This window comes from Acomys russatus, chromosome 24, assembly GCF_903995435.1.
Source record: "Acomys russatus chromosome 24, mAcoRus1.1, whole genome shotgun sequence".
Taxonomy (NCBI): Eukaryota; Metazoa; Chordata; class Mammalia; order Rodentia; family Muridae; genus Acomys; species Acomys russatus.
Window position 1 is genome coordinate 59792122 of NC_067160.1, and position 19152 is coordinate 59811273.

General features: G+C 50.8%; 2 protein-coding genes across 3 annotated transcripts in view; one reads left to right on the forward strand and one right to left on the reverse strand.

Moving 5' to 3' along the window:
- The window catches only part of Vav2 (vav guanine nucleotide exchange factor 2), a 168711-nt gene extending 166798 nt beyond the window's left edge, over window positions 1–1913 (reverse strand). Inside the window, exon 1 of one of the 2 annotated variants that reach the window (XM_051166421.1) lies at window positions 1681–1913. In XM_051166421.1, coding sequence (XP_051022378.1) covers window positions 1681–1884 — 204 coding nt within the window. In that variant the 5' untranslated portion in view covers window positions 1885–1913. The remainder of the gene's footprint in view (window positions 1–1680) is intronic. The other variant, XM_051166422.1, reaches the window with a different exon arrangement.
- A 12404-nt stretch (window positions 1914–14317) lies between these two features.
- Window positions 14318–14938, forward strand: Brd3os (BRD3 opposite strand). Its single transcript, XM_051166420.1, has one exon. It carries the CDS (start codon window positions 14572–14574, stop codon window positions 14824–14826), a length of 255 nt encoding a protein of 84 aa, XP_051022377.1. The 5' UTR covers window positions 14318–14571; the 3' UTR covers window positions 14827–14938.
- Window positions 14939–19152: the final 4214 nt, after the last annotated feature.

Sequence of the window (19152 nt, forward strand, 5' to 3'; positions counted from 1 at the left end):
AGATGACAAGAGAGAAGGCACTGGAACCTGCCCCAGCCAGCACCCTCCATCCCATCCAGCCCAAACCACAGGAACCAGCCACTCCTGAGTCAGGCACAGGCCCTCCCAATATCCCTGCCAATCAGCATCTTTACCCCACCCCACCCCACCCCACCCCACCCTCAATCCCAGGTCAGGCTCGAGCCTCTAGGCCCAACAGAGACTGAAAGAGCAAACTGGCCTAAGTCTCCAGCAGTTCAGGGAAGGCCCAGAGGGAGAGGAGAGTCAAGACCCAGCTGTGTGCTGGAGCTGCCCCCTCCCTTCCCTTTCTCTAGCCTTGAAAGAACTCTGCGACCTCCCCGCCCCAACGCTGGGGCGGATCACACTTCACGACCTGGGAAAAGTCCTCTCTACAGCAACCATTTGAGCGGGCCACTTGGGCACTCTGTCACTCAGACCTTGCAGGACTCCAGCTGAGAGTGAAGCCCTGAAGGCTCCCTCTCTGGCTGCCTGGGCTTGCTGGGGCTTACTATCAAATAGGAGGACAACCGCTCTTTCCCTCCAGGGGCTCTCCTTTGTCAAACGGGAAATGGCTGGCCCCATCTCTTGGAACGGCAGACACAGCCAAAGGGCAGAGGCTTTGGGGGGGAGGGGTAGAATCCGCCATAATATTAGGATTAGTGACTCTCACAGAGTCGCCGCCGTTTCCCAAAGTACAAGCGGAGAATTCCCGGCGTCCACTTGGAGTTGCGAAGTGGGCGGGTCGCACCTGAACAGTTACGGCTGAACCCGGACTGCCTAGCTCTTCCCTCCACCTTCCGGGACCCCTTTATGAACGATAAGGCGTGGGGATCCAGGACCCCCGAAGGGCGAGCCACATGCCTCGAATCTGCATAACTCTCGGCCAAGTTCCCTTCCAGGGGCCAAAAAAAGCAGCTTCAGCCAGGCCAGCGGACATTTTCCTGCCTTGCCCTGCCCTGCCCTGCGGCCACACGTGTGCCTCGGCCTCCACAAAGGCCACACTGGAGCGGGGACCAAAGTGGGAGCGGTGAGAAGGCGAAGGGGACTTTGTCCCAGAAGATCGCTAAGAAGGCTCTCCTCCACCCCCAACCCGAGGCAGCTGGCCCCAGACTGGGGTCCCGGAGGAGGCGCAGGCCGGAGAGGGGGCGGCGCCCGGCCCTCCCGCTCCCTTCGGCCCGCGCACCCCACCCGGCCCAGCCCCTAAGCCTTGCTCGGGGCCAGCTCAGTCACTGCTCCAGCTCATTCTCTACCGGCTCCTGCTCATCCTCCACAGGATCCGGACGCTAAGCGCGCAGCTCGAAGACGCGGCCCCCAGTGTGGCATGCACCGGGTTGGAAGGGACACTCGGCGACCCGGGCCTGGGCGCGAGACTGCAGTGCTGAGCGCCACGCCGACGTTGGAATGGCCCTCCAGCAGACTGCGTACACTGGGAAGCCGGCGCACACAAATCGGTCCCTGGGGTAGTGATGGCGCGCCCTAGGCTTGGGTGACTTTGGCCAACTTCGCGCCTTTGGGGATTGTCGCTCGCTAGAGCGGGAAGCAAAGACCGGGACGTGCCCCCCTCCGCACTAACCCTTGAGGCAGCCGCTCCGGCCAGGGCCTCCCGCAGGCGGCGTTCCAGTCAGTGCGCCCCGCAGCTCACACACCAGCCCCCGCCCCCTGCAGCTCCCGGACCCTCACCTGGGACATCTGCGGTCGGAAGTTGATGTCCTTAAGGTCGATGGAGCCGGGGGAAAGGTTGTGCAGCAGCTGGCACAGCAGGACGCCGTCGCGCAGAGCCTGCGCCAGGTCGAAGACCACCGCCGAGGGCCACACGACGCGGTGGTTGGGCGGCAGGACCTTGCAGTCAATGAGCCAGCGGCCGCATTGCCGCCACTGCTCCATGGCGCCCGCGGCGCCCGTGCGCTCGCCGCCGCGGCCGCTGGGCCAGCTCGCTCAGGGCAGCGCTCCAGCCAAAGTGCGGTGACCGCGGGGCATCCCGCCCGCCCGCGCGGGGCTCAGCGGCCGGGGCGGGGCTTTGCGCAGGCGGCCCCGGGTCCCCGCTGCGCGTCCGCGTGGCCCTCCTCTTCCTCCTCCTCCTCCTCCTCCTCTTGGGGCTCCTAGCGGGCCGCCGCTCCCGCCCACGTGCGGCCACCAGTCGCTCGCGGAACAGCGTGCTGGGTCTCCGTTTTCACACACACAAGTCCGTTCGGGCTCCTGCCCGGGATCCACGCCTCCTGCCGCCGCAGCGCTCCTCGATCCGCCCCGCTGGGCGCCGCATTCTGCGCTCGGGGTGTCCCGCTTCCCCCGCCGCTCCTGCCCCACCCGAGACAAAGGCGCAGCGGGTCGTTCGCTCCGTGCGTCCGGCGCCTGAGCTGCCCGCGCCGCCGTCGCTTTGTTCGCCGGGCCCGTGGCCTCTACCGTACTCGCGGGGCGCTGGGAGTCTGAGGATCCACGGCTCCTAGACGCTGGGGGTACGGGGGGCGCGGCCACGGCCGGGCGGGGCCGGGGGCGGAGCTGGCACCCTCGCCGGGCACCTCCCCGGCGACCCAAGCACCGCCTCCAACCCATCCTCCCACTTCCTGCCCCGGGGCGGCCAGGGAAAGTTGAGGAGGGCGGGGCTGCAGCGCAGGCTCTGGCCGGCGACTTTCCCTTAGGTGCACGTGGATTCAGGCCCCCCATCCTTCCTACGGAGTGATAAGGCTTCTGCACCTCAGTAGAGACTAGAAGGTGACCCTTGTAATGCTGGGGGCACCCCTGTAACGCTGGGCGCCCCTCATGGTCCTTCAGCAAAGACAGACTCAGCTATGGTCCTTCTAGTCCTCTGTCCTTGCCAGGGTTCGTAGATAGACACCCCACCTCACCAAAAACTGATGGAGAGAGAGAGAGAGAGACCCTTCACTTAGGTCACAGTCACAAGCAGCCCCCTTGATTGCTTGGTGGGGCTGTAGACATCGACAATGTTGTGTCCTGAGGACATTGTGACAGTGGGAGAGACCTCTAAAACATAAATAACTGATTTTGTCATTGAAATTACTTTGCTCTGGGCCATCTGTCAGGAACTATGAGTTCTTATTAGAGCGAACCCCACAAAGCCAAAACTGGTATCATGGAAGGGAGTTGGGAGAAAGGAAAGAGACCAGTTTCCAAAAGCCACCTGAACGGATCTTCCGCGGGCTGGGCTGCGCTGTGTCAGCCCCTGCCTCGCCCACAGTTCAACACGTCCAGGGCAGGACGACAGACTCCACCCTGATGCACACACAAAGCTTGTCCCCTGAATCCAGAGGAGTTCATCCCAAAAAAACAGCCTCTGCAGGAAGTCCCTCACTCCTTCCTCACTAAGGAGGAAGCACGAAACCTAACCCTAGAGATCAAGAGAGGAGCCAGGCTGAGCGACAGATGAGCCTTCAGCCCCTGCCCAAGTACCGATTCACCTCTGAAGAGCCTCAGGGAACGGATCTGCCCCAGAGAGGGGTTTAAATCATCCACAGCACTGGGACACAGGAAGACGCTCCAGTATCTCCCGAAGAGCCATTCACTACTCTGCACCAAAGGGGGAAAAAAAAGAAAGAAAGGGCATTGCAAAGCACCCTGCAAAGGCTGACACCCGATCAGACGTTCATCTGCTGCCCCCTGGTGGTCTTGAAGGCAGTAGCATCAGCTCAGAAGCATCAGCTGCCGGCTCAGATGCACCAGCAGAGGGAACCGTCGTCGAGGGCCTGTAGTGCAAAAGCTTGGAGTTAGCCTGTCAGTCTTTCAAGTCAGAAGATCCAAGCCTCCTGGCACCGGGTTCCTGCACCAATCGTGGGGCCCTCTGGTGCCCAGTTCCTTATCTGGATAGTGGGGACATTCACTTGCCTGTGGTAGAGAGAGGCCTTGGGAGGCTCTGCAGGAAAATAATGGGAGGGATAAGTGAAGGACACTTGGCTTCCTTCCAGATGTCAGTTGGGCATGTGTAGGTCACATTGCATGAGCTCAAAACAAACATGCAGAGTGATGACAAAAGGGATACTTTTCCTCAGTGTCCCACCCCAGCCACTCCCTCAGCCCCAGAACTGTTGGCCAGGATTACCCTCTGGACATGCCCTGGAGACAAGAGAGCCACTCATGCCAAATAGCAGTGGCTAGCTCTGAAGTGAACTGAGCAGATGAAACACTGAGGTAGGGGCTGTCAAGCCCAGCCACATATCCAGGATGTGGAAAGAGGGCCATGGACTGACCGTGCAAGAGGATGTGGGGAAGGATGTATCTGGAAAGCGGCAGCAAGGCTTCCGGAAGTCAGCAGTCCATGAAGAGCTAACAAGAAAGCATGGGTGCAGAGAGCTAAGCAACAGTTCTAAATATCTTTTTCTTTTTTTTTTAAAACAGATTTATTTATTTATTTATACAGTGTTCTGCCTTCATGTAATGCCTACAGGGCAGAAGAAGGCACCAGATCTCATTATAGATGGTTGTGAGCCACCATGTAGTTGCTGGGAACTGAACTCAGGACCTTTGGAAGAGGAGTCAGTGCTCTTACCCTCTGAGCCATCTCTACAGCCACCAATTTTACATCATAATGGAACTAAACAGCTCATCAGCTGCAGCACATTCTCTGATGGGCTCAGATGTTAAATATCCCGTGTTTTTTTGTTTTTTTGTTTGTTTGTTTGTTTGTTTGTTTTTTAATGTGCATTGGTGTTTTTCCTGCATGTATGTCTGTGAGGGTGTCAGATATTGGCGTTACAGACATTTGTGAGCTGCCATGTGGGTGCTGGGAATTGAACCCGGGTCCTCTGGAAGAGTGGTCAGTGCTCTTAAATGCTGAGCCATCTCTCCAGCCCCAGATACCCTACTTGTAATTTGGCAGAAAGTTCAAGAATTCACATTCAGATGCTGAGCAACCCCAGCTCTGCCACCACCAAGGTAGCACCATGGAACCCAACTCTTCACAGCCAGGAAGGACCAAGCCATGTCACTCTGTCACCCTAAAGCAAGCCCTTTGTGGTACTCAACTCCTGAAGGTAAAATCCTTAGGCCTGGGGCTCTTTGGAAAAATACCATTTGACAAACAGGAGGCCCTAGGCTCTAGTGCTAGCCCTTAAAGTAGTGTTTCTCAACCTGTGGGTCAGGACCCCTTAGGAAAGGGTCACCTCTGATCACCAGAAAGCACAAATACTTACATTACAATTCATAACAGTAGCAAACTTACAGTTATTTTGCTGTTATGATGTAACAACGAAAAAATTTTTATAGTTAAAGGTCACAAAAACATGAGGAGCTGTATTAAACAGTTGCAGCATTAGGAAGGTTGAGAGCCACCGTGTTAAAGGAAGAATGGCAGAATCTCCACCAAGCAAACCCACTATGGCACAGCTTCCTTCCCAACTGTACCTTCCCTGCCCCTCCTGGTTCTTCGCACTTGCAGTTTCTCTGCCAAGAAGTCTTCCACCAGATAGGAACATGACCAAGGTTCTGGCTAGCAGAGGATGAATTTGAACCAAGATCTCAGCATGGTGTCCATTTTCTCCAGCGCACCCACCAGAGCTGTTGGCATTCACTCTAGCTTGACCATAAGGCTTGAGTGTCAACAAAAGAGAAATCATGGGACCCAACCTATCTCTGCCCTTCTGTGTGCCCCTAAGGCAGTCAGGGGCACCGTCTCTGGCCAGTCCCATAACTTGTTTTTTGTTTTTGTTTTTGTTTTTGTTTTTGTTTTTTATCAGAAGGCACGGGCCTCTAAGCACATAGTGCTTTGGATGACACCTGCCTCAGTGGAAGCTTCTACAGACACTGGAACATCCCCCAAACTGAGGACCTCCAGCAGGCAGCCATTTTGCTTGCTAGTCCATGCTTCTTGGCCACACACCCAAACACACCGCAAGTTCTCTGTACTTGTCATCAAAAAGACCACCATCAAAGTGCTTTCCCCTGCCAGGAGTGGTGATGCACACCTTTAATCCCAGCACTTGGGAGGCAGAAGCAGGCAGATGGCTGTGAGTTCGAGGCCAGCCTGGTTTACACAGCGAGGCCAGGACAGCCAGCACTACAAGAGAAACCCTGTCTCAAAAAACCAAAAACAAAAGAAAAAATAAAATGCTCTCCCCCCACAGGGACAACCACAGCTTCTCATTGAAAGGCATACCAACATAGGCCCCCCATTTCTCTACCACCCGACCTTCCATTCACTTCCCCACCAGCCCTGAACCTATTTTTCTGTCTCTTCACTGCTCCCTCAGTCCATCTACACAGCCCTCTGTCCACTCAGCCCTCCCCGCGTTCCTCTGCCCATCACTCTTACATGGCTCAAGCCAGTCTCCCAATTGTCCAATTTATGTGCTCCCCTCCTAACTACCCATCCCACCTACATCCCTCCAACTAGGCAATACTGTCTGAGTGCTCTCTGCCTTTACTCCTGGAGAAAGGGAAGTGGATGTTTTTGACCGGGTGAGGGATCTGTTCTCACAGCCAACCCACATGAACACACATTTTGTAAATTCCATTTGGAGCCCCATCAGGCAAACTCAGCTGTCACAATTTCCCAGGAAATTGTAGGTGTAGAATGAGACCATCTGGCCTGCCGTGGAGATGGAGCATGCCTTGCTGGGTGGCGGGTGTGGGCTCTCTCCATTTCCTTCGAAAAGACAAAGTGTAGACTTTTTATTGCTATATGCTTCAACTTAAAAAATTAAGCCAAGGGGGCTGGAAGATGGCTCAGTGGTTAAGAGCACTGTCTGTTCTACCAAGGTCCTGAGTTCAACTCCCAGCAACCATCTGTGGCTCACAACCATCTATAATGGGATCTGATGACCTCCTTTGGCTGTGTGCAGGCAGAGCACTTGTATGCATAATAAAAAATAAATAAATCTTTAAAAAAAACAAAAAATTAAGCCAAATGCCACAGTCTGGAGACTGACCTTTACACTGAGGTCTCTGAAATCTTGCTGTGACACAGCAACAGCTTGGGCACCTGCTAGTGACTCTGTATGCAGAACACGAGGACACTTTTCCCTGAGGCCTGTGTTGAGGCTTTAGTATCTTCTGCCAAGACCCTGTGTTTTCGGCCAGGTGAGCATAGCCTTAAGAGAATGCTGGGAAGCCCAGCGCTATGGCACATGCCTGTAACCCCAGCACTTGGGGAGGCAGAGGCAAGTGGATCTGTGTGAGTTCGAGGCCAGCCTGGTCTACAAAGTGAGTCCAAGACCGCCAGCATTACACTGAGAAACCCTGTATAGGAAAAGAAAGGAAGGAAGGAAGGAAGGAAGGAAGGAAGGAAGGAAGGAAGGAAGGAAGAGTATGTTTTTGTTTTAATCCCACGTGTGAAAATATGTGGCTGCTTTGCAGCAACTGACTATGATTTGCCTCGTGCTCTGGTAGGGGCAGGATTTTGGGAGCTACAGATAGTTTTTGCAATGTGTGATGTTAGGAATTCTGGGGACTTTTCAGATAGTATATAAATGCTAGGGACCAGAGAGGTGGGTTTCTGGGGGCTGTCACTTGGTTGGTGTGGCTACTGGTTTATTAAATAGTTGTGTGCAGGGCCAGAGAGATGGTTCAGAGGTTAAGAGCACTGACTGCTCTTCCACAAGTCCTGAGTTCAATTCCCAGCAACCACATGGTAGCTCACAGCCATCTATAATGTGAACTGATGCCCTCTTCTAGCCTGCAAGTGTACATAATAAAATAGTTGTGTACAAAGAAGAACACATGCTTGTAATTCCAAGGAGGTAGATGCAGGCCGATCTCTGTGAGTTTGAGTCCAGCCTGGTCTACAAAATGAGTCCAGGACATCCAAGGCTGTTACACAGAGAAACCCTGTCTCAAAAAAAACCAAGAAAAAGAAAAAAGGAGGAGGAGGAGGGAGAGGAAGAGGAAGAAGAAACAAGAAATTAGATAGCCTGATGGTGAAGACCAAACCTGTCTCAAGGAGCTCAATGCCCCTAATTAGCAGGATATAGTCTACTGATAATGTTGCCCCCTTTCCGATCCCTAACTTTATTCAGGGATCCTTTACTTTCTATCCTTTTTTCTTTCTTATCTACTTTAGGCGCTGAAAAGGGAAGAAGAAAAGGGTGGAAGAAAGAACAAAGTAACAAACACCAGCTACACTCATCAGAGCCTGAAACCTTCCTTCAACCCCAGAGGAGATCTTAATGTCCTGGGTCCTTCCACCTTTCCTCCGGCCACACTACTTTGAAGTCATCACAGCCAAGGGGATGTGCCAACCCCACCTGCCCCAACACCTCCCTAGTAGAACACAACAGAAATGTCCCAACTCTAAAGCTTTTATCCCCCAAGAGGAGACTTTGTACCTCCCCCCTTTTTTTTTTTTTTTTTTTTTTTTTTGGTTGTCGAGACAGGGTTTCTCTGTGTAGCCTTGGCCATCCTGGACTCACTTTGTAGACCAGGCTGGCCTCGAACTCACAGCGATCCGCCTGCCTCTGCCTCCCGAGTGCTGGGATTAAAGGCATGCGCCACCACGCCCAGCTGACTTTGTACCCTTTAAGTGTAGCCCCCAACTTCCACCTACCTACTGCTCTGGCAACTACTTTTTTTTTGAGACAGGGTTTCTCTGTGTAGTCTTGGCTACCTTGGACTAGCTTTGTCAACCCAGCTAGCCTCAAATTCACAGAGATCCACCTGCTTCTGCTTCCAAGTGCTGGGATCACAGGCGTGCGCCACCACACCTGGCTTGGCAACCACATCTTAATCTTTGGATAGACCTATCATGGACACTTCATATCATTGGAATCACACCATTCGTGGCCTTTCATGCCTAGCTTTTTTCACCCTGGCTATGGCTGAGGTTTGTTTATGAAACTCATGTTCTTCGCTCAGTAGGTTCTTTGTCCCTTCCTATGGCTGACCATATGGAACCAGCCTTAGCGACACAGTTTAATCCAGCATGTCTAAGACATTGCCATTCTGATGTCTAATCAACACTAAAGCTTACTAAAGAGACCCTACATCATTTTCTTGTCTTCAAAATATAGGGTATGCCTTATACAGGCAGCACAATTCCATCTGAACCCTCAATTCTCCTCAGAGCATTTGATCTAAATATATTTAGGCTTCGTAAACCTCACAGTTGAAGAAGATTTTCATGCTCAAGCTGTTTCAAATGCACTTAAAAGTTTGCCAAAAATAGAAGTTAGTATCGATTTCTAAATTAATTAAACTGAACAGAGGGTTGACTGGAGTCTGGGAAATATATGTCTCCACAAGCTCAGGCGGCCATGAGGCCTGGCAGGACCCTTTCCTTTGTGCCTTAAGTGGAGGCCCAGTGATGCCCACCTGGCTGGGGAGCCTCCAATGCCCTGCTCTCCCAGCACCCAGCTCCATACCTGGCATGAGTGCATGACTTCACTCACCCACCTACCCACTTACTCATCCACTCACACGCACCTACCTGTCTACCCCCAACTTACCTACCCAGACACATATCTGCCTGCTGTGCAGCACATACCAACCCATAACCCACCGCCTGTCCATGCACACATCACTACCTACCCACCCACGTGGTCCCCCACCCACTTGCCCACGAATCCATCTGTCTACTCACCCACCCTCCTGTCCACCTGTCCACCCACTCATTGAACCACCTACACACCACGCTCACGTCTACTGTCATGGTCAGCGTTTGGATTTTTGCTTTGTTTTGTTGATATTTTTAACGATTTATTTATTTATTATTTATTATTATGTATACATGTATACCTGCAGGCCAGAAGAGGGCATCGGATCACAGTATAGATGGTTGTGAGCCATGATGTGTTTGCAGGGAATTGAACTCAGGACCTCTGGAAGAGGAGACAGTGCTCTTAACTTCTGAGCCATCCCTCCAGCCCCTGATAATAGTTTTTTGTTTGTTTCTTTGTTTTAAAGATTTATGTATTTATTATTTATACAGTATTCTGCCTGCATGCAGGCCAGAAGAGGGTACCAGATCTCATTATAGATGGTTGTGAGTCCCCATCCTGGTTGCTGGGAAATGAACTCAGCAGTGCAAGAACAGACAGTGCCCTGGCCTTTCTTTTTTTTCTTTCTTTCTTTCTTTTTTTTTTTTTTTTTTTGAAACAGGATTTCTTTTGTAGACCTGGCTGTCCTGGACTCACTTTGTAGACCAGGCTGGCTTGAAATCACACAGAGATCCACTTGCCTCTGCTTGGGATTAAGTGCGCTTCAGACAGTGCTCTTAACCTCTAGGCCGTCTCTCCAGATCCACCCTGGGTTTTTTGTTTAGATTTATTTTTTTATCATTTATACAGTGCTCTGCCTAAATGCACACCTGCAGGCCAGAAAAGGGCATTAGGTCACATTATAGATGGTTGTGAGCCACCATGTGGTTGTTGGGAAGAGCAGCCAGTGCTCTTAACCTCTGAGCCATCTCTTCAGCTCCCTGCCTCCAACACACACACAGACACACACACACACACACACACACTCTAATTTTTAAACTCTATTTTCATTTTTTTTGTTTTATTTTATTTTTGTTTTATTTATTTATTTATTTATTTTGGTTTTTTCGAGATAGGGTTTCTCTGGGTAGCCCTGGCTGTCCTGGACTAGCTTTGTGGACTAGGCTGGCCTCTGATCTCACAGCAATCTGCCTGCCTCTGCCTCCCAAGTGCTGAGATTAAAGGTGTGAGCCACCACGCCCAGCTTTTAAACTAATACAGGAGACAGGCTGATACCTGCTGTCGAAGACCACACTCCACAGGAAACAATTATCAGCTGTTGGACAAACTAAAATCCCACATTTGGGATTAAAACAAAAACATGTTTACATAACATAACCGAGTTTTTAAAGAAATCAAACTTCCATTACAGGCAAGCAATCCTTCTCCACACTAAATGTCCTGAGGTGCCAGAGGCCTTCATCCAGCTGGAGGCAAGGAGGTCATGGAGGACTGGGGGTCTGGGACGAAGGCAGCCATCTTTACCACTTTTCTAGCAACAGAGGCATGAAGCACCTGTGTGCCAGGATGCGTGACAGCTGTACTAGCTTAAGAGCCTAAGGGGGCGGGGTCTGGCCTGGTCTTGTCATACAAACAGCATAGAAGTAGGTAATTTGGGCTATTAGGCACCTCTGGTCCTGGTCATGAGAGTTTGGGGGAGCCTCTGGCTGTACAGGTAATGTAAGGGTCATTTAGACTATTAGGTATCTCTAGTCCAGATTGTGGGAGCTTGAAATGGCCTGGCCCAACAGATAATGCAGATCACCAAGTTATTTATATTTAATCACACCTAATTCCCAGTTGTCTGGATGGAAGAGCAGGGTTTTTGTTTGTTTGCTTGCTTTTTTGTTTAACATCTTTCCTGTTGAAGCCGGGTGTGGTGGCGCATGCCTTTAATCCCAGCACTTGGGAGGCAGAGGCAGGTGGATCGCTGTGAGTTCGAGGCCAGCCTGGTCTACAAAGTGAGTCCAGGACAGCCAAGGCTACACAGAGAAACCTAACCTCAAAAAAAACAAAAACAAAAAACAAAAAACAAAAACCAACAACAACAAAACAAAACAAAAAACAAACACCAGGAGCTAGAGAGATGGCTCAGTGGTTAAGAGCGCTGCCTGCTCTTCCAGAGGTGCTGAGTTCAATTCCCAGCAACCACATGGTGGCTCATGACCATCTGATACCCTCTTCTGCAGATAAAAAGCACTCATATGCAATAAATAAAATAAATAAATCTTTATTTAAAAAACCAACAACAACAACAACAAAAACCCAAATACATCTTTCCCGTTGAAAAGACAGCACCCATGAAAAAGTCCAGTATGGTGGCATGTGCCTATCACTGAGAAGGCAGGGAGACAGGAATATCCTCGGTTACCTCATTTTGCCAAATTGGTGTGCTCTAAGTTCAGTGAAAGACATTTCTTCAAAAAGCAAGGTGTGGTGACTGATGAGATGGCTCAGCAGATAAAGATGCTTCACTGCCAAGCCTGATCACCCGAGTTTGGTCTCTAGAACCCATATGGTAGTAGCGAACCATGCATGTCGTCTTCTGACTTCCACATCTTTTACATGCACATATACAACCCCTACAGTAAATTAAGTTATATATGTGTGTGAGTGTATGTGAGAGTGTGTGTGTGTGTGTCCACAGTAAATTAAATATGTGTGTGTGTGTGTGTGTGTGTGTGTGTGTGTGTGTGTGTGTGTATGAGGGCCAGTGGCATGGCTCAACAGGCAAGGGAACTGACCACCAAGACTGACAACCAAAGTTTGATGCGAGGTGAAAGGAGAACAGATTCTCCCAAGCTGAACTCTGATCTCCACATGTGTCCCGTTGCATATGCATGCTCACACACACGCGAACACAAGGAGACAGACAGACAAACACATATGAAAAGAATCGGTATTCTGTAAATTGGTTCTTTTGAGGGGATTATCCACGGTGTCGCTGTTCTTTTTTCTTCTCTCTCTCTTTTTGAGGGAAGGTCTTCCTATGTAGCCTTGGTTGGCCTGAAACTCACTGCCTAGACTAAGCTGGCCTCAAATTCAGAGATCTGCCTGCCTCTAACTCCCAAGTGCTGATCACCACCCCGTATGCTGTCCTCCACCATTGATGTCAATATTCTTAACTGGCATTAGAGAAAAATGTGAAAATAAAACCGCATTAAAGAAAACGATAGAGACACAGGGCCAAAGTATATAGCTAGGACCTAATTAGAAGTGAGTGCTGAATTTTCCTGGGGCTTTCGGACAATTAAAATGAACAGTGTGTGGAGCTATGGGTTTTGACGGCTACTTTTGAAACGATACATCCCACACAACGTTAAATAAATTAAAAACAAGTGCACCCATTATCTGAGTGGGATGCCAACAGTAACAGCAATAGGTCTGACAAAGTAACTGCACAAAAGGAAATAAAAAGGACTGAGGACAAAGATTCACCTTAGAGCACTTGCCTAGCATGCCCAGGGCCATGGATTCAATCTCCAGACCATAAAAGCCCCATCACAAACATAAAGAAAAGCCGCCGTAACCAGGATAGGATCCAGGACTGGGAAGGTGCCTTAATTACTACTCCTAACTCCCTTCCTCAGCATCTCCAGGAATCTTTCCTGTTCCCCAGCAGCTCCTCCCCCTACAGGCTCCGCCTCACAGCCCGCCCCCAAGCTTCCACTTCACCCCCCCACCCCACACCCACACCAACAACCCCGCTCTTAGCCCCATTCCACCCCGAATCCTGACTTCTCTGTCTGTCTTCCCCAGGGTTCTTTTCTCTTTCTTTGTCTTTACCACCCCCTCCACCCGCAAAACGCTCCTTTCTCCGCCTCCCCTCAATCCTCATACTCCCCAGGCCTTTCTCCGCCGGATCCTTCCCAGCTCCTCCTTTCCTCTCATCCTCCTTATCTCCTAGTTTCTTCCTCGACAATACACCCACTACTTTCTCGGGAATCCTCCCTCTCCATTTCTCTCCTCTTATTCTGGATCTTTCTCCTCTTGACCTCTTTCCCTGGTTCCTCCTCTCATCCAGCCTCTTCCCTCTCCTTTCTGTCTAGATTTCCTCCTCCCCTTCGTCTCTCCGCCCCACCCCACCCCCCTTCTCTGTTCCATTCTTTCTCACTCCAAGCTCCCCCCGCCCACTAGCCCCGTCCCTTTCCTTCTCCGCCCCTCTCTGGCCGCTCCTCCTCCTCCTCCTCTCCTTCTGGGTCGTCGGCCCCGCCCCACGGAGTGATCGATGGGTCTGTCCGCTGGCGGGTCGTCGGCACTCGGCTCGCCACGCCTGCGACGCTGCCATGGAGACGTAGCCGCGGCCTCCTGGCCCTGCCTAGGACCCAGAGCCTCTGCGTCAACAGGCCCACGCGTGTCCGCGAGCGCTGGAGCATCCGGGCAAGTAGTGCCTTTGCCTGGCGTTGAGGAGCGGATCTTGGGGCTCGCATCCTCCCTCCTCCCGGGAGCATTGCTCTGTAAGGGTGGAGCGTTTTACCAGCGGAGACCCTGGGACCACCAGCCATCTGTGGACCTGCGTGTGGCCTCACCCTTCCACCCAGCTCAGCTGGCTGCATCCGTGAGTAGCCTTACTGAACTCTCTGGCCCATCAAGGCTGCTGCTGCTGGCGAGGCCCGTGCTAGGCCTGTCCCCTACTCCAGACTGCTTCTTCCCATTGCGGTGTCCTTGGTAAGAATGGAAGACTGGCTAGAAAAAAGGACCTGAACCGGCGCTCAGTCCACACCCCCACTGCGTTTTGACTGGTGTGGACAGGTCAGCTCCTTCTCAGGGACCCTGAATACATCTCTTTGAGCTCAGCAGCATTACAGAGGCAGTGGACACCTCACAGGGAACCCAAGAGCGTTGTGGACCCTCCATCAACACTATAGAACTCTATTGTGCAGAGATGGGCCAGGGCGCCAGTCTGACCCACTTTCTGTCCGAAATGGCTCTCACGTGGCTTCTGAATGGTCAGAGGTGTGTCCTGGCTGACCCTGCCCTCCTGAGGATCTTGCCTGTGGAAGGTCCGAGTTGCCTATTTCCACTATTAAGTTGAACAAGGACTCCTCAACCCAATAGTCATCAAGGCTGTTGGCCAACTAGTTAACAGAGCAAAGCAGCCAGTTGGTCCTGGCCTGAGAGAGGAGCCAGGTGTGCAGGACTCTGGGCCTGTGGGATGAGTGGGAGAGTCCCCCTGGCAGAGAAGGCCCTGTCAGAACGCTATGCCCGCCTCCGGTACAGGGACACTTCCTTGCTCATTTGGCAACAGCAACAGCAGAAGTTGGAGTCTGTACCACCCAGTACATACCTGAGCAGGAGCCGCAGCATGTGGTACTCCCAGTATGGAAATGAGGCCATCTTAGTCCGAGACAAAAACCAGCTCGGGGTCTCTAGGGACACTGGCCAGTCTAAGTTTTGCTCAATCATGTAATTCCAGGGAGAAGACCTTTGATGTCCATGAAGATCAAGCCATGGTATTAAAACCTCAACACCCAGAAACATCATCTAGGCCCTTTATAGTGTGGCATAACTGGTACCTAGACGCCCCCCTCACTGCCCAGGCGCAGGCACTGGAAATGCTTCCAAACAAACGGGAAGCAAGTGACACCCCCCCCCCAGGCCCCAACCCTACTCCTATGAACTGCTGCCTGATACGGAATGGGTCTGGTCCAGGGTAAAGAGAGGACTGTCTTCCTGCACAGGTCCACATCTGTCAAGCTCACTGCAGTAACACGGGAAAAGAGGCCAACGCTGGTAGTGACATCCCTGAAGCAAGAGTTTTAGTGATCAGTTGGTCTATGCTACTGCATGCTGGCCACCAGACATCGCGACATATATAGGTATGTCTAAAACACCTCAAGCAAAATGTGCCCAGAAAGAAGCATTGGAGCCTCTTTTCTGCCAGGTTGCAGCAACTTTTGTTTTGTTTTGTTTTCTTCAAGACAGGGTTTCTCTATGTTATCTTGGCTGTCCTGGACTCGCTTTGTAGACCAGGCTGGCCTCAAATGCACAGTGATCTGCTGGCCTCTGCCTCCCGAGTGGTGGATTAAAAGCATGCACCACCCGCCTGCTGTAGCAACATTCTTTTAGGGTCTATCACGGTCCACCTCAGCGCACGTGTGGACAGTTGGAAAGCACTTTCCTCTGGTGCAGTCAAGGTCTGTGTGGCTATGCAGATGTGGGCCTATAATCTGTCAGAGCTGAGCCCTGTCAATAAACGTAATTCTTCCCATCTTCACTTACCCTGTGTAGACCCTACTTGGCTTTTTGTTTTGTTTTGCTTTTCTAGACAGGGTTTCTCTGTGTATCCTTGGCTGTCCTGGACTCACTTTGTAGACCAGGCTGGCCTTGAACTCACATTAATCCACCTGCCTCTGCCTCCCGTGTGCTGGGATGAAAGGTGTGCGCCACCACTGCCTGGCCTACTTGGCTTTCTAAATAACAGTAATGGATGATGGCTGCTAAGAGCACCAATACAGAAATACATAAAGCAAGCACAGGCCCTCGCTCAAGACAGCCCCTGTTCAGAAGGCATGCATGTCCTCTGTCCTCCCTGCACATATGCTCTAGGTCACAAGCTGCTCCAGTGACATCACCCCTCACCACGCACCCTGCTCTGCCTACTCCTCACCATCCAGCTGCCAGCCAGCTCTCAGTGGCAGAGCTTATAACCTATGCAAAGAGCATGTCTTACCCATGGTGCCCATGGCTGTGTTCGTTGTTCTGCACATCTCTTTGCAAATGTGTAAATTTCTGTGCTAGAACCATCAGAACACAGTGCATTCCTCAAACACTCAATCCAGCCTGGCTAGCTGGGCTCCCTGAGGAGCCTCGGTCCTTTGGTTCAGACCTGCTAAGATCAAGCATGTGCTGGACTTCTGTAGTATATTCCTGTAAATGTAGAAGGGAGCTCATCGTACAGGATAGGCTGGTTGGCCTGACCCTCGTTGGATTCTGTCAAGCCTTTCAGTTCAAAAGGAGTCCTGCAAGCAGGCTTCACACTTACCTGGAATCCCTACCACCTGGCACTGCTCACACATCACACTAACCCAAGACTGCATGTCTATCCGTGTCAGACACAGCACTCTCACCTGGAGACAGATCACAGACTGTGCTGGGAGGGTGAGCAAGCCCTTTTGGGGCAGCTGTCTTCAGGCATCTAGCAGAGAAGGGTGACACACAAGCATCATGCCCCATGTAGGACAGTGGGAAGCCACTAAGCTGCTTAGTGTATGGTGGGCTGGCCTTAAAGAACTCACAGCAGTTCTGTTGCCTTGACCTCCTAACAGATTTCAGGTATGTGCCACCATACTTAGCTTGGAGTGGTTCTTAGAGCCCTTTTTGGATGTTCTGTGCATTTCTTCTACCAAGAGGTGTAAGAGGTCAAGTGTGAGAAACTCGCCATGTGCCCTTAGAGGCACTGCAGCAAAGAGCACTACACAGACATAACCTTTTTTCCCCTTCTTTTTATTATGAAAACAAAACAAACACCCTAGGAGAAAGGTTCATGATTACCAGAAGACACCAGAGTACTTCCTACCTTTTTTTTTTTTTTTTAAACTCTGTGGTGTTGAGGCCGGCATTGCAAAAAACAAGCTAAACTACTTACAATGGACTCATTTTCAGTAACTGACATTTACAGGAATATACTAGAAACGGCACTAAAAAGTTTAAGAAAAGTTACGGTAAACTTGCATGCACATCATACAGAAAAGAAACATTTTAAATATATATATATAAAAAAAGAAAAGCTCCTGGAAGTGTTATGCCAGTAGCAGGGACAGTGATAAACGGGATGACAAAGCTTTAACAGTGGGCTTGCATTTCCCAAATGACTGTAAAAGGTGTTGACAGCTGCCAAAGGACAAAACCAAGAAAACCACGGAAGATGTCTCCAGTCTGTAAGAAGCTGAGCTACCCAGCCTGAGGAGGTCTGAACCCTGAAGCCCAGGATCCCAGAATTCTGCCAAGTACCTGCCCCAGCCCTGCATGTGACCCTACAGAACCCTGTGGACAGCTGCTCTCCACCCCTGCACAAGACAATCGAAGTTCCTGTAGCCTTAGTAACTCAGAAGGAGGGAATAACAGTTACCCTGCAGCCTGGCATTGTGGGGACTGGGGCCTTCTGAAACTCTGAAGACAAAACAGTTTTATGTCTGGACAGAAAGAAAAAGAAAAGAAAGAAAGGAAAGGAAAAAAAAAAAGCACCAATGACCAAGGCTGCTCAGTAGGGACTACAGCCTTGAGAATGCCAGACCCTCCATCCCATGCAACCAGCTCTGCGCCACTGCCCTGCTGCAGGGACACCACCCAGGGCCGGACTTTGCTTGCCCAACAGCTCACAGAGGCACTCCATGCATGCCCAGGCACTGTGCCTTGCCTAGGCATGCTGGCTAGGCTGTCGTGGTAGACCACCACTGAGACCCCATGTGAAGGCCTGTCAGTTTCCTCATGTTTATTTCTTACAGTCACAGCTTAAATATTCTATTAAAGATCTGTTTAAAAAATACCTTTGAAAAACAAGGGTAACTTTAAAAAAATGGAACCTTAAAATCCACTTATATTTTTATTATAAACAAAACTGGCTTACAAGTTTCACTGGTTGGTAACTCACCAGGCGTCTAGACATGGCAGCCAGCCAGCCAGCCGCTTTCCGCGCTGGACACCCACTGCCTGGTCCACACCCACGAAGACAGGTGGGATCGACTTTAGGCGTTTTAACCATCTCCCATGTAGGGATGCCAAGGATGAGGCCCTGGCTCTGCCTAGAAGCAATGGAGGAAGTTGCAGGGGCCCTACCTCAAGTACAACCGCACAACACAAGGCTCTGCATTTGGTGCTGTCAGGTGGGGTCAGGGCTGACAACAGTGATCAACAGGCTCACCCGTGCCCCTGTCGGAAGGAGACAGGTCAGGGAGAGCCTCTGCAGACTGGAGAGGACGGTGCACACAGGCCTGGGAGACTGGCCTGTGTGCTCCTGGCTGAGGCCACAATGCTCAGAGCTAATCCAGGCTGACCCTGCATTCCAAAACCATTCAGCAGCCTCAAAAACAACAAACTGAGCAGAACTTTCTGTTAAACTCTGTATATTATTACTTTTTACAATAGAAAATTAAATGTCAAGACCTTGGCCTGATATACATCGCTTTTCTCTCAGTTTACAAAGCTTGTGTTGAAGAACCGAGGTTCCCTCCGTTGATGTCTTTTAAAAAGACCAAAAGTTAGTAAGAAAGAACTGAACAGACAACATGAAGATGTGCTGCAGCCAAAGGATGTCTACACTTGTAAAGTCCCCAAATTACATTTAAAAAAAAAAAAAAAAAAAAAAAAAAAGCCAACGAGCCCAGAGAGCCCAGACGTGATGAGCACCAGGGGGCACACCGCCACAGGACCGATCTTCTCACCACAGGTCCAGTCTCCTCATCTCCAGAGGCCTGCATCTCCGCTTTTTCTCTCAATGCACTTATTTATGGTTTTTTCTTTTTTTCATTTTCTTTTTTTAAAAAATGACCCAATGATGTTAATAAATAAAGTATTTATATATACATAAAACTGGGGAGGTGGCTCAGGGTGTGAGGCGGTGGCAGCCGGGCAGCACTAGCAAAGTGGGGCACACTGGGCCGGACTTCTGTAGAAAATGGATGAACTTACAAAAAAGTTTTTTTTGTTTTTTTGTTTTTTAACTTTTTGTTTGTTTTGTTTTTATTCCCTTAAGTTGAGGTAAAAGTTTCGGTGTCCCAAAACCTGCACGCTGCAC